The sequence below is a fragment of the Bombus fervidus genome, chromosome 3, assembly GCF_041682495.2.
Source record: "Bombus fervidus isolate BK054 chromosome 3, iyBomFerv1, whole genome shotgun sequence".
In the NCBI taxonomy this organism is placed as follows: domain Eukaryota; kingdom Metazoa; phylum Arthropoda; class Insecta; order Hymenoptera; family Apidae; genus Bombus; species Bombus fervidus.
This window is the reverse complement of record NC_091519.1, coordinates 4,600,940-4,623,180: the sequence shown is the minus strand read 5'-3', so window position 1 is coordinate 4,623,180 and position 22,241 is coordinate 4,600,940. Positions and strand designations below refer to the sequence as shown.

Sequence of the window (22,241 nt, the reverse complement as noted above, 5' to 3'; positions counted from 1 at the left end):
TGTTCGTGGAGTGTTGGAAAATTTCAACCTAGTTACCAATTTTATGTTGGTGTATCTGAAGTTAGATTTCACAGTTCGAAGACATTTATTTTTAAATAATAGCTATAAAAGTGTACGAGTTGATACGGTGTGGCACGCGATTCTTAGATTTAAAGGAAAAGAATACAATAATTATGCAAGGTCAACAGATCAATGTATGATGATTGTAGAAACAACCTTCATTAACCTTATATTTTATACTTTGTTATATTTTTTAAATATTAATTTTCTTTATAAATTGAAGCAAATAATACATTTATTTTTCATTATGAAATTGTTGAAATTTTTTGACATATTTGTACCATTTATACTAACATGTCGTAATGCGTTAATGTATAATTATGTATTTAATAAAAATATCATAAAAAATTACAATAATATGTTTCTTAATGACTTAATAGGCAACATTAATTGAAATTTTTAAGCACATTTGTAATGGCTTCAACACAAGTCGCAACAGCATATGCACCAGCATCTACATTCTGGAAATATTGTGTTTGTTTTACATAACTAGCTCGTCCTACCCTGTAACATAAGTTAAATAAACAAATCAATTGAATTTAATGTAAGTGAATAAAAGTCATGTGTTATATATATATAATATAGGATGAGTCATAAATAAATGTTCATACTTCGAGAGGTGAATCTAGACACTAAGTAAACGACGTCTTATGTACATATATCCTACATATCTTAGTTTTCGATGTACATACGAATGTTTAAAGAAAATGTTCGAAATTTTCGTTTCCCTTCTATTTTACAGTAAGAACATTTCTTAACAGTACGTCCGCAAACTATTAGGGTCAGATGGAGCCATTGAATGGCAACCATGATTTAAATCCATTGGGGGCGATTTGGTACAGTTTAAATTCAATTGTGTATTCAACACAAGTGAACCATTTATACGATCTGTGGAAAAGATGGATTTAAGATAATTCGAGGAATACCTGATATTTTCAAGTACTTGAGAATTCAATTTGGATACCTTTAACATTTATTTTTTTTTTTTTTTTTTTTTTTAATCAGTCATAATTGGAAAACTAAGATATGTATGTAATACGTAGCGGCACATGAGTTAGAGGACAATTCAAATCATGTTGTTATTTTGTCTGGGAGTATCAAGATCGTTAGGATACACGTAATGTAATAATAAATAAACTCCGGGCAAAACAATGTCGCTGCTACGTGCAACCGTCGAACAAAGACAAATTTGAATTTTCCGACTCTCCTCCGGCCAGTATAAATAAACGGACGTAACCGAATCAGTTCAGTTATCTATCGAGTATCCAACGAGTTATCGACGAGTATCTAACGAGCATTTATCGAGTATTTATCAGCGATTTTATTTTGCGACTTATACACTGTATAACTATATTATTTATATTTATTTATTTATTTAATTTAAATATATTTGACGGGCTGCAACAGCAAGTTCTCATTATTCTAACTACCAATGCTCTACAAGTTCTGTACATTGGTGACCCAGACGTGATAAGTGAACAAAAATGATGGTAAGCAGTAACGAAGCTGCGGATAGCAAGTCCTCAGCTAATATAACGATTAGTATGCCTCTATTGCAATCCTCGAACATCACGGTGTGGTTCGTCTTATTGGAAACGCAACTCGATGCGGCGGACATCACGACCGATAAGTTAAAATTCGCGACCCTCGCCTAATGTCTCAACGGTCAGCTACTACAACAAATTGAGGGCGTATTGACGAATCCCCCAGCCACGGGACGATATGCGAAGCTAAAAGAGGAACTCGTTCGCATTAGTATGTAGTACCGATACAGACAGTGCTCGGGTAAAGAAGTTGGTAGAAAGCGAAGAGATGGGGTTAGGCTCTCTCACTAGCCCCTCCCTCTCTGCACCTGATGATATTTCATCCTCACACTGTGAAGGAATCGACTATCCGTCCGCATGAGGCGTATCCTGACCGCGGTCGACGACACGAACCCAGAAGAATTAATACGGTCAGCGAACCTGATAGCAGAGGAATTTGGAGAGGAGTGCCAGCGTACTGCCTGAATAACGACAGTAATTGATCCACCAGTTCAAAACGTTAGAACAAACGAAACTTGTGTCGCCCCTTCAGCGCGTTAAGTGACTAAATGAAACAACTGAGGGCCCCGGTGAGTGCGCTGAGTTTCAATCATCGTCCTCGTTGGCGATTGAGATCGAGAAGTCGGAGTAGATCGAGGTCGCGAAAAATATCGTGTGACTCCGGTCTATGTTACTATCATCGGACATTCTGGGACCGCGCACGAAAATGTCGGTCGCCTTGTAAATGGAAGCAGAGAAACGAGACCAGTCGTCCGTAAATGCGGCATACGACGATGGCTTGGAAACCCGCCGCATCTTCGTCATGAACAAGAGGACGAAAATTTCATTCTTAGTGGACACCGGTGCAGACACATGTGTATATCCGCGCAACAAGATACGCGGACCTGCGAACAAAAGCGATTACGAACTGTTTGCGGCCAACGGAAGGCGAATCACAACTTATGGCACCATCACAGTGTCCTTCAACCTATCGCTACGTCGAGACTTCAGGTGGTGTTTTGTAATTGCTGATGTACAAACGCCCATCGTCGGTGTCCAGTTCCTGAGCCATTATGGATTGCTCGTGAACCCACGAAATAAACGGCTCCTCGGCAAATATATATAATTCATGTATATAATTCACCTGTTAAGTATAGACATTACATTTATGACTCATTTTGTATATTAATACTACATTTAAGTATCATTATTAAATATAGCAGCATTATTGAATTATTAAATGTATTATTTTCTTTAATATAGCATAATTTCTTCTTGTACATATATGTACGATATCTAAACACAATAGTGTTTACATATATAACATGCGTAATAATATATGTAATAACATATACTATGTTATAATCTATATATATGCATATGTGGTATACTTTATATATACAGACATTTATTTTACATTTAAAAGTTCTGAATGTTTTTAAACATTTGTACTTTGAAATGAATATGTTTCAACGTATAAAGAATAAATAAGTAACACTACAAGTATAAGCTTTTAATTGTAATTTCGCCTCAAAATTCGTATTTAAACTATTGTTAACTCATAGTTACTTGAAATGGCGTCTGCGCCAATCTTAGGAATGTTGGTATAAGCATGTGAGTAAATGAATTTATAAATGAGTACACATAAGAGTAATTGAAATCCGCATAAATAGCATTAAGATAATAACAATAACAATGCGGTATCGATTGTTCATAGTTATATTTTCGGAATCATATGGTTATGAGATCTCAAAGTTATTTTAAGAAATGAAAGATTTCAGTTTCCTTTGTTTAATGATTTATGTTACCTGTTTACATGATTGAATGCTTACAGTTACTAATATGTATTATGATACGTTCCACGTATTAGATATATGTAAATATCAGAATTAGATGTCCATAAAAACATACAACTCAAGAAATTACTTCCTGCATTATTTAGAATATTATATTTGTTTTCTCAAATCTATCAAACACAGAAAACAGAAAGCAGTGTTCTAGCCAGATATATATGTTTTGTTCTCTCAATTTTGTTATACAGGTACATGATTATATGGGATCGTGATACAATTAGGTGGTGGGTACTACATGCAAAAATAAATCAAGAAAAAGAGTAATATTTTCTCATTTCTGTTTCCTAACATTTTCACCAACTTCGAATTAATATATGGGTACTGGCAGATTTTTTAACTCATCTTTTTCGGGAATGCAGCCTTAAATGAAAAATGTGATTCATTTTTCTAGATTTATTTTCGCATGTAGATCACCGTCCGGCCACAATTTTACCACGATTTTAAGGGCACCCTATATACAACTTCTGAGAAAACAATTGACTTACTTCTACAAATTTATTTATAAAAAAGTAAACGATAGTATTAATAATTACAAATAATAATATAAATTAAAAAGTATATGGAAATTAAAAAACACTTCAATTCTCATCATTTTTTTCCACTTCTCAATTTAGAGAGTTAATCATTATGACTTTTGAAGAAATAAAGTTTGTAAAATTAATTGTTATGAAATAAAATCTAGAACGCATACGTTCAGTTCGAAGTAAACTTGTTTCTAAGCAATTATAGTAGTGCTCATTTTCAAGAGTGTTTGGGCTTATGGCAACCCACGATCCAAGCTTGTTATCAAAACCTTCCGACTCGACATAACATACAAAACAATCATCATTATGTAAAAATAATACAAAACAATTATCGCTAAAAAGTTTTGATTCTTTCTACAAAAAATATACAAACTGTTCTGCACTTACTTAGCTTTCATATTCTTCGTCGATTCACATGCTTTCCAAGTTGCTACCTTTAATGCATCACAAATTTCTATTAATGGCTTGTGCAACAGGTTTTCAAAAGTATCACAAAATTCATTGAGAGCATCAACCTAATAAAACACAAAAAGTATTTAAATAGCGTTATAGCAAATTGATATTAAATGTATAAACGATCTTTTCACATATATATATACATTTTATTTTTCAATTTTAGAAATACCTTAAGGGGATATCATTAATTAGTCGCGAAATTTAATTATTATAAAAGTATTCATACCTATAAAAAGGCTACTTTTATTAACATGTAAAGTAAATATACGTTATTTTACAGCATCATATGTTATTTAAATAAAATATCTCTTATATGTGTAGGAATGATTGAAAGTTTTGCTGGAAAGAAATAAGCCAAAAAAATGTCAAATTAATATAATAATAAATAGAATATTTCAACACAAGACTGTTCTTTTCACGCTGTAGTGGCACGTGAGTGTAAAAAAAGTCTACGGAAAATTCGAATCTGGAAGAGACCCACATTATTGTGCCTTTGAATACTAACGATTGTTTTGGTTTACAAGGTCTAGAAGCATATAAAGATTACTTATGTTATAAACATTATGTAGCAGCAACACACCTTCATGCCGATATAATGGGTGATAGCCTGCCGCTATTTAGCCTTACAATAATTTATGACTGGGTCGAGTGCTCAGTAAGAACCTCAGCAGATTGCTTGAGCAAATGTTTAGAAAACTGATAGCCGGCGACTTGAAGTCACCAAGCTATGAGGTGTCGACTGTTTAAAGAAAGCGTGAAACAGTTTGACGAAGGATAAGTTGATACACAGATAGACTGATAGCAAGCGAGCCAATGCTGCATTACCAAAGAATAAAGAAATAGATAATAGGAGACTTTGTTTAAAGGATCTGACCACGGAGTGGCAAAAGCAATGATGCTTTTTGGTAAGCGGGCTGTGAGGCACCGCGCGACACTTACTTCAGAAGCTGGGAGGCACGAAGTATTCACAAAATTTCTAACATGTATGTCTTATATGACACAAATATAAAAGAAGAATAATAAATGGAAACAATCAAGGAAATTAAATTTCTTTAAAAGTGCACCTTTAATAATATAATTTAGACAGATAAATAATAGAAATACATTCAGCCAATCTTATAGTATACACATTGTTCGAGATAGGCAGGCGCGGATTATAAAATTTTGTAAAAACTCCGATAGCTGTCATGGACACTATTCTACATTGTAATACAAAAATGAAGAGCCGCTGCGATGATTATTTATTCGAATGTGAGATCACTACATGTAGGACCGGGACTCGGCAGAAGAATGACTGATCAGGTGAGATGTCGATCTAGCAAAGAAAATTTCTTCCGATCAGCAAAGATGATTGTTATACATTCAGTTCGCTCCAAGATTACCAGACAATTCCTTTAATCCTACCCCCACTGCCACTTTCATTATCTATAGTAATACGATCTCATTTGTATATATCATTTTTCGGCCAATATGCATTGTATTAAATATCATTGTATCAAAAGTGACGAGTAGTGATATGAGTACCATGTACAAAGAGTAACATGTCCTGACTTAAGGGACTCTTGCCGCAATCCTGCTTGTCTGAGTAATTGAAAGCGGTCCTCACTGTAGTATATGATGTAGTTTATTACTTTGTATTATTTTATTGGGTTTTTTTCAGTTCTTTTAATTTATTTTTCTTCCAGAAGTGTTTTAAATTAGTTCATTTATCAATTATTAACATTAATTTCAACTCTTTTATAGGGATCTCTTCTCTTAATGAAATTCCGGATGTTGTTCCGCAATCTAACTCTTTACTGACAGGGTCGCTCGACGAGTGAACGTCGTTATGAACGAGAGGGATTGGCGCGCGTAGTTGAGAAAATATACACGTTGAACATTTGCGTTATTTTGTTGACACTTGTATTATGTTCTTCAATATTTAGTTCATCATCACTGTCACTATCACTAGAAATATTGAAACATCTGAGCCGATTCCTTGTTGAACGGACTTTGTTTCCACTGTCTGAAGCACTGGTGTCGTCTTCTATCTTGTCAGGTTCAAAATAATATTCGTCATCACTACTATCACTATCGAACATGTCCTTTCTGAATCTTGTAGGCATCATATATAAGGTATTATAAAAAATATATAAAATATATAAAAATCTTCGGTTAATTCCATTCGTCGGGTAATACCACTGAAAGACTGAAATTCGTTCTGACTTGACCATCACCCTATATCGCGGATTTATGTGAAACGGAAGATAAGATTTCTAAAGATCTATAATTTTCTTTCATCAAAAATATAGTACTGTTTAGTTTACTATACCCATGCGTAAATACGCATAATATTATCGAACAGAAAAGTATACGTACGTCAAACATTTCAAAATAAGGGTCCGGAACTGTAAACATATTCGGACGGCTATATGCCGACACTTGTCCGCAAAGGGCTAAATCTACAAATGACACGGGTCTAAACAATGCATTTGAAGAAATAAAGTCAAATCCTGATCCAGTAGATCCGAGTATGACATAATAAAATGCAAAAGTTATCAAAGAAATCAATGGCGATCTACTGATAGGACTAGAATATTCGGTTTCAATCAAACAGCTTCAGATGTTAAAGAGGGTGTGAAAGAACATGATTTCTGGATCAAGCAATGTGAGGATAAATGCTACTCCATTTCCAGTCAAGAATATGCAAAATAAAGAGAGGCTATCATTTAAAAAGCGGCTGAATAAAGTATTGACTAATATAAAAAGAGTATTGACGATACCCAAAAAGATACCACTCAGCAGATAGTTCAATTCGATCCTTGAATCGTCGAATTGGAAACCATTTCAGATCTGTCCATGGAAATTATTGAAGTGGTCATCACTTCTAAGAAAACTCTACATCTGGTCTTTAGTTTTTTCAAGCGCTGAAGCCATCGACAGTGCATAGACAAAAGACTGCGTCGAAGGCAAACCATAAACGGTACACATGCAACGTTGGCTTCAGGGTTTTTCAGTCATAGGGTAACACTGCTAGCGTGCGGATCTGGATCAGCTCAATTATATTCCAAGCTTTGTACTTACACTTTGTATTCAAAATATATATTTTCTATCTTACAATTTATCCACGCATTCCTTTGTATTCACATACATCTAATGACCTCAACAGAAATGAATGTGTACGACAATCCAAATTCTTCCAATTTGAAATCAAGAAATTCTCCATCCTTAGAGCAGAAGCACGTGCTTAATAATAAGACGTAATATTGAAACGTGCAAGAATCACAATCCATCTCAAACCAGTTTAGTTTGGTTTCTACCTTTACGTCGACAGGTGCTATATTCAGTTAAGAGCGGAGGTCTAGCAATGTAAACAAACAAGTTAGAGCAAGTCCTGTTTGTGTGTTCCTCTTCAAGGCTTTATATATCACATAGCGACAATATGAGTGTTCCGAGAACTTCAAAAATTTTCAATACTCAATGAGAGCAAAATTGCTAATTAATTTTTAATGAAATTAAAATTATCGAATTAAACATAAATTCTTTAATTTCACAGGACAAGAGGTCTGAGCTACAGGATTTTTCATCCTCCGTGAGCCTGATTCTGCCCTGTCCAAGACAAAGTCAATGCCAAAACATAAACTAAAATGAAATGAAAAGCTTTTTCTAAAAAGATATAACCGACTTAGAAATGCGCTGAAAAGTAAAAAATAGCTTTCATTCTATTTGTGCAAATTAGGTGCACTAAAAAATATGAGATAATTTCTGTTTTATTTGCACACATACATATCCAACGACGGTAAAGATTCTTACTCATTTGCTTACTAAACAGCACATTAAAATATTGCAACCTTCTGGAAGACGGCGCAAAATACCGTAAAATGCTACTAGTCTGGCAATGCTTGGACGCCATACTACAAAACTTCAATTCATTTATATTTATCTTATTCAAATTTCAACAAATCTATATGTGATTGCATTAAATTGCAATACATTATAACACAAAATCACCAGGAACATGTTTTAATAGTGACTAAATTGAAAAATGCCGCTTGTATCCGTACTGATACAAATTACGCTCAATGTATTGATAGTGTACAGTAAATGACGATTATGTATGAAGAAACTCCTCTTCGAAACTGAGATCTATCATAATTCGTACTGATTATCGATATGTATCATGAAACATATAATAATTCCTACTGGCTTCATCAATAGCACGTTTCCTAAATTTTAATACTTATTATTACATTCGTTATTATTGTTATATCATATTATTTTTTTTCTTTTTTTTTTTTTTTTTGCTTAGTTTAATGTTATTTTAGTTTTAGTTCCTTTATTTTGGTGATTATATTGTCATTTACTTGTAATATGCTATCGTAATATAATAAATGAAATCAGTTTAAGAACTAATGAAACTTTAAACATTTTTTTCCAAGAGAACAGGTCATTTGCGACCCATGGTTTCTTTGAAACTTCCTTTCCTCGTGATGAGTACTTATATGATGCAACAAAAAATGATTGATCCTGAAAGTCATGCTCAAAGTCAATTTGTAGTCCATTTTTTAAATAAATAGATCTCCACCTATCTGAAGATGCAAAATCACCTCCGAGAGCCACGACCAATAAATTTTTGACATCCTGTACGGACTTGATGGAATTATATATACATACATCAAACTTGTCACTAATTTAAAATATAATCGTTACAATTACTAATTAATTAGAAGTGGAAATGGACTTCATATTCGTAGTATTTTTAATTTCGCACCACCCTACAGAACATTGCAATATGCCTAATATGCTATTTAGTAAGTAAATAAGTAATCACAGCCATTGTTGCATGTGTTATGAGTGTTGTTATATGTGTAAATAAAATGTAAATGAAATAATTATTATTTCATACTTTTTAGTGTATCTAATTTATATAAATGCGATGAAAATTATTTTTCACTCTTGAATTCGAAGTCAGTAATATCAGTATTATAATATAATAATATAATATGATATATAATAATATTATTATATAATATCAGTAATATTTTGAAAAAAAGTTTTGTTTATATTTATATTATATAAGTATAATGTTTTCTGCTACGGAAACAGAAGTTAATGTCTATATTGACAAACGCACCCGTAGGACAATTTACTCATGCAGAAAAAATGATTGAATTAGCGCTCGTCTAGTCATTGCAACACACAACGAAGAAATTAAATAACGAATGTTCAAGAGATCCAGTCATGATTTGTGACAATAAAAGGATATAAAATGATGAAATAGATTTATATAGGGACTGACGTTGTCGCCCGTCAAATATTCGGGAAAACTTTGCATTCCGTTTTCTCCTTCCCTATTGAGAAAAGCACTGCTAAAACCCATCAACGAATAACAGAACAAAGGCTTGAACAGGAGAGACAAAAGTGGCGTCATATAAGATAGTTGATTATTGATGAGATATTAATTATATCTTGCGAAAACATGTGGTTAATTCATTTAAGACTGTAAGAATTCAAGGTCAATGAAAAACTATTTGATGGCTTTGTTGACAATATACAACTTATTTTGTGTTTTATACAATAATAGTGGTGTGCTACAGAGATTATTTTATGATACCAATTTTCATTCTATGAATTCATCATTAATATGAAGATGCGTGAACTTTGCATGATGTTAAAGGATGGTATAGAGTTTATCGACTTATTAAATAATTTATGGTATGGCGAAGTAATAACTTCTCAGTTAGAAATACTATGCGTGCAAAGGAGAGTTCCTTTAACCAGAGAATATGAGAGTATGCTATAGCAGTAAGAATACTTCTGACAGTAAAATTAGTGGACGAATATAGCACAAAAGTTACTAATAAGTTGACGGAATCACGTCGCATGTACATTATTATTATTATTTCAACAGACGAGTCTCGGGAAGCAGCTAATAATTGTGGAGAATTGTTGCATACAATAACATTAGCTGAAGAAACGTATCAATTTCTCAATGGTTTGATAAACAGCACAATAAGAATATATAAGAATAGCACCATACAAAATTCTGAAACTGCATGATGAAAGACCGCTTGCAGAAGTGCGAAGTTTAGGAGGGTTTCTTCCGCAAGGAAATAGGTGAGGTCTACTACTACTAACAAATAATGTGTAAGGAAACGATCCAAGTATGCTTGAAACGAGGAGTTAATAATAAAAGGTATAAGTCAAGTTGGTTTTGAGCGACAAGCCTACCTACAAAAATGGACGATGTATGCTTGCAGAGACAATTTTGTAAAGAAACTGCCGAATTTTATTGCTTTCAGCAACGTGTTTATGAAGAAACAATAAAACGCAATAAACTGAAATCGATGAATAATAATAGATGATTTGAAATAAAAATAGATAACAATAAAGAAACAGAAAGAACTTTGCTGACGAGACCACTCGATGGACTACCTCTACAAGATATAGAAACTTTCATCCCAATAGCTTAATCCAATTCAAAACAATTGATGAACATACATAAAAATGAATTGTTTACAGTAATCAGTAGTTAACAATAAATAAATGAGAAAAATTCTTTAACGGGATCAACGACAGAGCATATTATAAATAATAAAAAAAAATGATCTCAATATCAGTCCAACAATTGCAGAACAGTCACTGGACGCACATAAATGAAATTGATGAACAGCAAATTCCTTGCAGTAACAACAGTTAACGATGGATATATCGAGAAAATTTTTCAAATGGAATCAATCGCTGAATTACCCTTCCAAGGTGCAAAGGTTCATAAAACATAAAAATTGGATTTTTATGAGAAAAGTAGTTTATAAAGCTAATAAAAAAGAATTGCCTTAACTGAACCAATCGGAATACATGTCTTACAAAATACAAAAAAGATCATTGTGATTAGTCAAGTTGTTTCGAAAAAGTTAATGAACATACATGCAAAAAAAAAAAAAAAGAAATATTCATCAAATTAAGATATCTTTTTTGTTTATTGAAGTCGACATAAAAATTATAGTTTAGATAAGAATGACAGACCCGGTTCTAAATTTGGAAATGGTACTGTTGTGCTGGTACGCTACCCTATTAAATATGAAATTATTAAAATCGATGATTGGTTTACACAGTTTATTACAAGACTGAAGCTTTCAATTGTCAAGATATGCCTGGGTAACGAAAACAAGCGGGATATAAATAACGGCAGTCGAATTAGCAAGTATATCAATCTTCATATCAAAAAATCCAAAAGAGAAATAAGCAAAGTTCTAACAATACTTATTAAATTGTCGCGCTGGAGGAACTCGTTTCTTTCAGCTCAGCATCTAAAATATTTTGCAAGAAAGAAGAACAAAATACTGATAAAACTGATTCATTTCGAATCGTAATATTGTCATATACGGCTTGGAAGAATCGGTATATTTTTAACCTTATTTCAAAGCATTGCGCTGAGTAGCAATACGCATCGCTAGCAAAACCCCATCTCTTCTAGCAGTTGTCCCAAAAACCCATACCAAGGACTAATATAAAAACCATTGCGTGGCTACTGGAAGGGGTTCGTTAGTTCGATTCATTAGTTCATCTATCTGCATTAAGTTTGTTAAGGATGTATATCTGAAAACCCAAATTCTCAACATTTGTCTTCGAAACCCTGAAATGCTGTATCCTGACCCTAAATCATCTTCATAGGAAATGTAGATTCCTTGCGAGGTATCTTCATATCTTCCAACATACCTTTACCTGAAAGCTGTCGCATAACAATACATACTGAAGAAATCAAACCATTAAAATTAGCATATAGTGCCCCAACAAAATGTACCCAGGAATTAGAAGTGTATTTAGTTCTAGAAATAACAATACTATAAGTAAAATAATTTTTTATTCTTCATATTCGGACATATTTAATAATGCAGAGTTGGATCTCGGTTTTCTAGCATGGGATTCCGACGGGCGATTAGTAATATCAAACCCTACAAGCAAACTAAATATTGCAGGTGACTCTTTCAAAAAAGTTCACACCAAAACTGCAAAAATTGTCAATCCTAAATTCACTTAACTAGTCAATAAAAAAATACAAGTTTTAAAAGAGAAAGTTTCTAGTACTAGATTGGGGTTAGGCTTCTAGTACTAGAAACTTTCTAGAACTAAAGTTTGTGCTTTTCCGAAGTACAATCCTGTCAACAACCCTAATTTACATGTTATTTTGGCCAATTATTTCACATTATTTGAGAAACTGAAAATTATTTTTTTCAAATTAAACAATAATAAGTCTTTAGATTATAATAACACTCCGAATTACGCTTTGAAACATCTGCCCTATAGTTACATTCTTTATTATACGATATTACCTAGTAATGCATTTAACTTGAAATATTTTCCATTCGCATGGAAAATAGCCAACCCTCTAATTCAGAGCAGTCGAACTTTTTCTCTGCCCAGATCACATATACTCTCATGTAGATAACCGATTGCCCCACTATGAGCAAGTTAGTCCCTAGTCTATAGATTTTCCTTTAGACAGCAGCTAAATGTCTGCTCACCATATTACAACCAGATAAGAATGCATTATAGTTACAACTTATAACTGTTGCCCTATTGTAATCTATTGTTTCTATTCCAAAGCAAACAAAAGTACGTACCTAATACGAACATTGTTGTTGAGGTATTTTGTCAACGAGTGGTGGTGCATCGACTGGAATTTTGCTGCTTATTAACCTTAATAAGGAAGATGAGTAGTCTACTAGCGCCGACCGATACTTTGATTTTATGCGTATCATAGTAGGAAAAGTGCTTTCACTTATAGGTGGATCCAAACACAGGACATAATTATTTATTAACAGATAATAATTTAAAAAATTTATATCCACATTCATTGCTACTAAGTAGCAACAGATTCCCTTACAGGTTGCATAATTTCAGTCTCTATGAAATATCGCGTTGTTCGATCCTACAACTTCTTGGATTGTTGAAAATATCATTTTTAATGTATCAAAATCTTTAAATTTAGTTTGAAATTGTTCCGTAATTTCTTTTAACGGTGCTGTGAATTTTTGAAAATTGGCATTTGCGTGTTCATTTTGTTTCGTTCACTTCCGGAGAGACGCGATCGCGAGGAAGCACGTCAACGGGAGTCGTAAATTCCCGTTACGAATCGACGCCACGAAATGATCGATCCCCTATTTCGGTTAGGATAATAGAGGTAGTTAAATTGAATATAACACTGATATAACAAGTTATAAGTTACAGTTTATTCCAACAACTTGTAATGAAGATAATTACGCTGGTGCGTATGTATAAGTTAAGTAGGTGACTGATCTTAGGATGGAAACCCGGTCAAAGGTATTGACCGTTCGAAAGATGAAAAATCAGTGAAGTTCGGTGACGATGCTGTGGCGGAGGAAAGCTAAGGATGGGTGTGTCTAGCGCACGGAACCATCGGATTTGTTGATGACAATTCTGGCTAGGAAAGTGAGGGCAATAGACATTGCTTCTGATTGGATAATAAGACGGTTAGTGGACTAGGAAGAGTCTTAGCCGCCCTCGAGAGAGTCGCTAATGGAAAATACTGAACGAGAGAAAAACTAACTTTCCCGTATCTTCGCGTAGTAAACAATAAACTTTAGAAAACAATTCAGTGAAAGAATATTTGTTCGGTCTGAAGGACCTTAACTAGAAAATTCCAGAGATTTATGGAGGGTACTTGAGACTATTGAGGGTACGCAATAAGGATGTGAAGACATCTGGTTGCCATCTTGCCCGCAACGTGTGGCCTGGTCTAGGTAGAGAGTCGGCCGACGTAACACATTTGTTATCTCTTCACGAGACGGAAAATGATGAAATTGGGAGGTTTCTATTTTTAATATACATAAGTAGATTTGTTTCTGAAAGCCGTTAATGTGTTCAATTAATTCTGATATCGTTTGGTCCTACTTTTGTAAATTTAGATTTAAACGGTTGAGGTGATAAGTCTATCAAAAATGTTAATTCATTTAAAAACGAAATATCTTCAAATTGATGCAATAACTTCTCACTTCTTTTATTTCATTTTTTTTAAATTCGGCTATTTCATTTCTTAATGAAAAGAATCGGGATAAGCTGTTCGCTGAACTCAACCAGCGTATATCTGTATGCAAGGATAGGCCTTCATACGTTTTTTTTTTTTCTTTTTTATTGATTATTTGTTTAAATTTTTACAATTTGTCCAGAAGGACATTTGGTAAAATATTATAGCTTAAAGAATAAAAATATAGCATGTGGATGGTTACCCCCAGCGGGGTTCCATCTTCTAGGTTGTCTATTGCATCTCTATTGCGAGGTCTGCGAGATGCTTCCTCTTCAGTCTTCTTTCTATTTTGGTTTTATTTGTTTCAGCAACCAGCTGGTTTGGGTGTGCTGCAAGTCTTTCTTTGTACTTTTTTGCATATCTAGCGATTTCCTCTTTGACTGTTGGAATTTTTAGATCTTTTCGTAGGTCTTCATTTCTGACGTACCATGGAGCGTTAACTATTGTCCTTACAACTTTTGCTTGCTCTATTTCTATTTTGCTTATGTGACTCATTGCTGCCGTCCCCCATAGTGGGACTCCGTATGTCCAGATTGGTTTGATTATTGTTTTGTATATATTTAGTTTATTCATTATGCTTAATTTAGATTTTCTACTAATTAACCAGTACATCTGCTTCCTTTTTGCACTTATTCTGTTTATTATTGATTTTATATGGTGCTTCCATGTAAGGTGTGTGTCTAAATGTATTCCTAGACATTTGACTTGCTTTGTTTGTGCTATGTGGGCGCCGTTCAGTTGGATATCTGGTGTTTTTCCTTTTCTAAGTGTAAATGTTATGTGGTTGCACTTGCTGGTGTTCGCTTTTATTTGTTTGTTTTGCAGCCATTTTTCTATTTTTGTAATGTGTTCTTGTAGTAGTGCGGCGGCCGTTTCTGGATTTGCATGCCTCACTAGTATGGCCGTATCGTCCGCAAACGTCAGTGTTTTGCTGTTGACAGTTGTTGGTATATCTGCCGTGTATAGTGTGTATAATATTGGTCCTAAGACACTTCCTTGCGGTACTCCTGCCTCGATATCCTTAATTTCAGAGTATGCATCATTTATTTTTACTACAAAGGTTCTGTTGTTTAAGTAAGATTTGAGTAGTTTGTAGATTTGTTCTGGAAATTGCTTTTTGATTGTTTGAAGAAGTTTTTCATGGTTAACTTTGTCGAATGCTTTTTCGATATCCATAAAGAGTGCTGTGCAGTATTGTTTTGTTTCAAGCGACTGTAAGATTTCATTGACGAGTCTATGCATTTGTTCTATTGTGGAGTGTTTATTCCTGAATCCAAATTGATGGTTCGGTATTAGATTTTCTTTTTCTATTGTTGGTTTTAAGCGGTTATATATTATTTTCTCTAATAATCTGGAAAACGCAGGTAGTAATGATATCGGCCTGTAGGATGCAGTTAGATGTGGATTTTTGTTTGGTTTGGGTAACATTACTATCTGTGCTATTTTCCATAGTGTAGGAAAGTACTGTATTCTTAGAATTGCGTTAAATATTATCGTTGTTAGTCTTATTGCCTTCGGGGGAAGGTTTTTAAGATTTTCCCATTGATCAAGTCAAATCCTGGTGCTTTACTTGTCTTTGTTGCCTCAATTAAGTTTGTAACTTCTTGCGCTGTTGTGCTGAGTATGGTGCAGCGTTTATCAGTTGTGTTGCTGGCATTTTCCACTTCTTCATTTGTTTGCCATCCAGGGATGCTGTTATTAATTTCATACGGCGAAAATATATTTTGTAGGTGCTTTGAGAATTCTTCTGCCTGCTCTTCGTTGCTTCTTGCCCATGTGTTGTCCATTTTTCTGATTGCTGGGATTGTTTTTATTGTTTTCTTAATTTTGTTAGTGACTTTCCATAGGGAGTAGTTGGTATTCTCATGCGCGGATAGTGATTCAATGAATTTTGAGAATTCGTTATTATGATGTTCCCTTAATTTATTCTTTAATTCCTTTGCAAGTTTATTTAGGTTTTTCTTGTTTTCTCGTGTTCTCTGTTTTTGCCATTTTGCTTTCGCTTTTCTTTTTTCCTTGATTTTGTCTAGGATGTCCTGCGGAATAATTTTTGATTGCCTGCTATTTGTTCATAGGTGGTGGTTGCCCACACTGCTTCCTGTATTATTTCTGTCAAAGTTGCTACTGCCTGCTCAATGTGTTCAGGTGTTTTCAACGGGATATTGCAGTTGATTTTGTTTTCGATTAGCTCTTTGAAAGTTTGCCAATTGGTGGTTTTATTGCAAAGCGACTCTGACTTGTTATAAAGTAGCGGTTTGCTTGTATATTCTATTATAATTGGTGTATGGTCGGAGTTAAGCTCGAGGCTGGTTGCTATTTTTAATTTGCTTACATTTAGCCCTTTTGTTACTGCAAAATCCAACAGGTCAGGTATTTTATTGGGGTCTGTCGGCCAGTACGTTGGTTTTCCTGTAGATAGTACGTTGAGGTTGCTGCTTCTAATGTACTTTTCCAATGTTCTACCTCTCGGCGTGCTAATTCTCGAACCCCATAATGTGTGCTTTGCATTAAAGTCTCCTCCCGCTATATATTTGTCGTCTAAGGATTGGAAGTACTCTTCCCATTTTTTAAGTGTCATTTTGTGTCTCGGAGGTACATATACTGCTGACATCTGGAAGTAATTGTCATTGGTTTGTATTGTGACAGTGGTTGCTTGTAGGTGTTCTTGATTTGTTTGACTATGTAAGTGATGCTTGATGTCATTTTTTATTATTACTGCAGTTCCTCCATGTGCTTTACCTGAGGGATGTTTGGTATCGTAGATGGTGTAGTACGGTATTTCCATGTAGTTTTTTAGAGTAAAATGTGTTTCTGAGACAAGTAGTATATCAATATTATTTTTATACAAAAATATTTTAGTTTCGTGGGCTCGCTGTTGCAAGCCATTGGAGTTCCAGACTGCTATATTCAAAATGTCCATCTCTATTTTTTACTTAGCAAGTTAGTGAGTAGTTGTAACATGATTGTTGTTTGTTGTGCTTGTTGTCTTAGTATTGTGTTTAGCTCACTTACCATTTTTCCTAACATTTCCATACCTTTAATGGATTGTTTGAGCATTTCTTTGATGTCTGTAGCGTCTTCGATGTTATTGTTTTCATTCTGATTGTTTGCAAGCGTTGGTTTGCTAATGTTTTTAGTTACTTGTGCGTAGCTTCGGTTACCTTGGGGATCTGTGTTTCTGTTTATAGCGTTTAGTTCGTATTGTGCTTTCAATGTTGTTTCATTATCCGTTATACTTTGTTGTGGTTGATGGTTATTGTGTGATCTGTTGCGAAGTGGAGGAAACAGTTTACGTTGTATTTGTTTCCTTATTTCACATCCTTTGTAGCTGGCTGGGTGGTTTTCGTTACAATTATAGCATTTAACTTCTTCTATTTTTCCTGTGTATGGGCAGTGTATTGTTAGGTGATTTTTTGCACATTTAACACATGCCGGGCTTCTGTTGCAATAATTTTTTGTGTGTCCGTATTGTTGACACCGCATGCATTGTGGTATATCTTTTTTGTAGCGTGGTGGTTCCACTGTTACAATTGTATTTAGTATTTTTTTGATTTCATAAATTTTCTTGTTATTGGTTCTGGGTTCCAGTTCTATTAAGAATAATGGCAATGGTTCCTTCGTATCGTATCTTGTCATATTGTTTATTGCTCTTGTTTCATGGCCAATTTTTCCTAATTCTTCACTTAATTTTTTTGTGTTAGTGTTTGGATGTAAACCTCTTATAACTATTTTATAGCTCCTTTCTGTTTTGAGTTGGTACGTGTGGTATATAGCATTTTTTTCCTTTAGTTCATTTATCACTTTCCTATAAACTTCTGGGGTGTTTGTTTGAATTTTTACTTGTTCTAATTTTGTTTGTTTTATTGTGTAGTTATCCTTCCCGACTATATTGTTTAGTAGATCAATAAGCGGGTCTATTATTTGGGCCTCAACAAATATTGGTGGTGGTTTTGATATGTAAGGTGTTTTAGTTGTGGTTTTGCTTGTCGGGTCATTGTCTATTTCTTCCGTTAATGAGCTGAAGGAGTTTCTTAAAAGTAATTCTTGCAGCCATCGCTGCTTTTCTGTATCTGGGTTTCCTGCAGCGTTTGTGCCTGGAATTATTTTACGTTTTTTGCTAGTCTTTGCTAGCTTCCAGTTTTCGTCCTGGTAACTTATTTTGTTGTCGTGTCTGCACTCCTCCTGTCTCCGCTGCTCTTCCATTTCTTCTATTTCCATATCATTTTGGTTGTTATTATTTTGCTGTTGTTGCTGTAAGCCTGGTAAATCTGACGACCCTTTTATGTAATATTTTTCTCCATTGGTTGCAATCTTGATCGTTGATATCTGCTGCTGCATTGGTTGTCACTATCACTATTCGTAGCACTTCTCTGAATCACTTGACTGGAGCTCACGTTTGCTTACACACATCTGTTCGCCTCGGTTGCCCGAGCGATACTGCCTTCATACGTGGCACTAATTTCTTGTAAGATGTTTTTAAACTTTTTACGCGTGAATGCATTATTTGTACTTCTAATCAAATTAGTAACTTTCATTACAGTTTTCATTGTGGAATTTAATACTATAATCTTTCCACATAACGGTTCTCGATACAAGATACAATGAAATGTTGGGTCATTTTTTCTCAATAGGCATTTTAAGCTGCGTAAAATAAAAACAACAAGCTATAATAAGCCAAAAATTATAAATTATGATGTATTCATATTTGACCGTCGTGATATGAATTGACATTTAACTTTAGTTGCTAAAGGAAGAGACATAGAGTGATGACTAACTTATTTGTAATAAGAAAATCTATAGAGTAACCAACTCCGCCCCGCGAATCGTCATTTCATCACTCCTGCTCTTCTCGAAAGGTAGTGGACTTTTATGCTATCAGTATGTTTATGTTTGATATTTGCTGGGCAACGAACGCTGATAGATTTGTAGAAGTACTGCTAATCGACCTTGAAAAATCCCTTGAATACAGTGTGGTTGGATGCGTTGTTCTACAAGATATTGAAGCAGAAACTCCCGGACCACTTAACCCACTTAGTCTAATGTACGACTCACCACAAAAAAAATCTTTAAGTGATATGAGTCCGTCCACAATTTTCTCACTTAATAATGGTGAGTTCTACCCGAACAGCCCAGCTGAGCGGACGTGTGAAGTGGAGCCTCCACAAGTGCGACAAGTGATGCAAGTGCCACCAATCAAACTGCTAAACAACGGCGAAACATACGTAATAAACAGAGCTGGAAATTCGGCAAACCCAACACAACAAACAGGCGAGGAGCATGATTGCTCAGATACAAGCGAATCGGAAATGGAAATCACAGAAATGAATGACGTGAGGAATAAAACCAACATCGATCTATCACACCATAACGAAAGCTGGAAGGTCGTAACTCCCAGCAAAAAACGAAAGATAACAACAAACACAAATGCTAGGAGGGCTGTGGAAACAGAAAGGCAACAATGGCTCCAAGGAATTCCACTCCAAAACTCCTTCAGCGCACTGCCACAGGAAAAGGAATCAGAACAAACAGTAACACCGAAAATACACATCTCCAAACCACCACCAATCTACATTGATGCACACATAATAGACCCCCTCATCGAACAGCTAATCATCACGGCAGGCAATGAGAACTACAGTATAAAACAACTAAGGCTTAACCAAGTCAAAGTGCAAACCAACACCTCTGAAATCTACAGAAAGGTGGTAAAAGTGCTAAAAGAAAAAAACGCCGGGTACCATACTTACCAGCTTAAAACCGATAGAACCTACAAAGCAGTGATCAGAGGACTGCACCCAATGACAAATACAAAAAATGTATGCGAGGAACTAGCAAAAATAGGACACCAGGTAAAATCAATAAATAACATAACCAGATATGACACTAAACAACCACTACCGCTATTTCTAATAGAACTTGAACCTAAAAACAACAACAAAGAAATTTTCGAAATTAAAAAAGTTCTAGACACAATAATTACTGTTGAACCTCCCAGACACAAAAAAGACATACCACAATGTATGCGGTGTCAACAATATGGACATACAAAAAACTACTGCAACAGAAACCCGGCATGCGTTAAATGCGCAGAAAAGCATTTAACAACGAACTGCCCATACACAGGAAAAATAAACGACATAAAGTGCTACAACTGCAATGGAAACCACTCAGCTAGCTACAAAGGCTGTACAGTCAGAAAACAACTTCAACGCAAACTCTTTCCGCCACTCCGAAGCAGGACATACAATAACTACCACACACAACAGGATCGCGCAGAAACTGAGACACCAACAAACGTACAGCACGTAATGAATATCAACCACAATAATACGAATACCTCTAGTAGCCGAAGCTACGCGCAAGTAACCAAACAAACAATATCCCTAGACAACCAAAACCAAAACAATAACACCAACGACGCTACAGAAATCAAAGAACTAATAAAGCAATCCATCAAAACTACTGAAATGCTAGCAAAAATGATAAGCGAACAAAATGCAGTCCTCAGACAGCAAACGCAACAAATCACAACCATGTTACAACTTCTTATAAACATGTTAAGCAAAAAATAAAAAACGGACATGCTCAAAATAGCAGCCTGGAACTCCAACGGCCTACAACAAAGGGCCCTAGAAACCAAAACATTCCTATATCACAACAACATCGACATATTACTCGTATCAGAAACGCACTTCACCACAAAAAGCTACATAAAAATACCCTATTACACTATATACGACACCAAGCATCCCTCAGGAAAAGCACATGGAGGGACCGCAATAATAATAAGAAACGATATCAAGCACCACCTACACAGCCAAGTTAGTAAGGAATATTTGCAATCAACCATCGTTACTGTACAAACTGGCAGCAACCAACTACAGCTGTCAGCGGTATATGTACCACCGAGACACAAACTAACAACACAAATGTAGGATGAGTACTTTCAACAATTAGGCGACAAGTATATCGCAGCAGGAGACTACAACTCAAAGCACACACTATGGGGATCAAGAACCACTACACCTAGAGGTAGAGTCCTGGAAAAATACATAAAAAACAATAACCTCAATCTATTATCCACAGGCAGACCGACATACTGGCCGACAGACCTGAGCAAAATCCCTGACCTACTTGATTATGCAGTTACAAAGGGACTAAATGGAAATAAAATAAATATAGCACCCAGCCTCGAGCTTAGCTCCGACCATACACCCATAATAATTACATACAGAAACAAGCCAATACTCTACAGCAACTCACAGATGCTATGCAACAAATCCACCAAATGGCAAATATTCAAAGAAATAATTGAGAGCAAAATCAACTGCAACATCCCACTGAAAACACCTGAACACATAGAACAAGCAGTAACAACACTCACAGAAACTATACAAGAAGCAGCAAGGGCATCCACTTTACCTGAATCAACCATTAGGCAAACAAAAATAATTCCGTCAGACATCCTCGAAAAAATTAGGGAAAAAAGGAAAGCGAAAGCAAAATGGCAAAAACATAGAACAAAAGAAAACAAAAAACACCTAAACAAACTTGCAAAAGAAATAAAAAACAAAATAAAAGAACACAATAACAACGAGTTCACAAAGTTCATAGAGTCACTATCTGCACACGAGAACTACAACTACTCACTATGGAAAGCCAAAAAAAAATAAAGAAGACAATAAAATTAACTCCAGAAATCAGAAAAGCAGACAACACATGGGCAAGAAGCAACGAAGAGCAAGCTGAAGAATTTTCCAACCACCTATGCAACACATTTACACCACACAATATCAAC

General features: G+C 34.9%; 1 protein-coding gene across 2 annotated transcripts in view; it reads right to left on the bottom strand.

The window, feature by feature from the left end:
* Positions 1-367: 367 nt before the first annotated feature.
* LOC139998456 (triokinase/FMN cyclase) overlaps positions 368-22,241 on the bottom strand; it is a 58,219-nt gene continuing 36,345 nt past the window's right edge. Inside the window, exons 9-10 of one of the 2 annotated variants that reach the window (XM_072023006.1) lie at positions 4,348-4,475; positions 368-564 (exon numbers count right to left, since the gene is read on the bottom strand). In XM_072023006.1, the coding sequence (XP_071879107.1) occupies positions 447-564; positions 4,348-4,475 (246 nt within the window). In that variant the 3' untranslated portion in view covers positions 368-446. The remainder of the gene's footprint in view (positions 565-4,347; positions 4,476-22,241) is intronic. The other variant, XM_072023008.1, reaches the window with a different exon arrangement.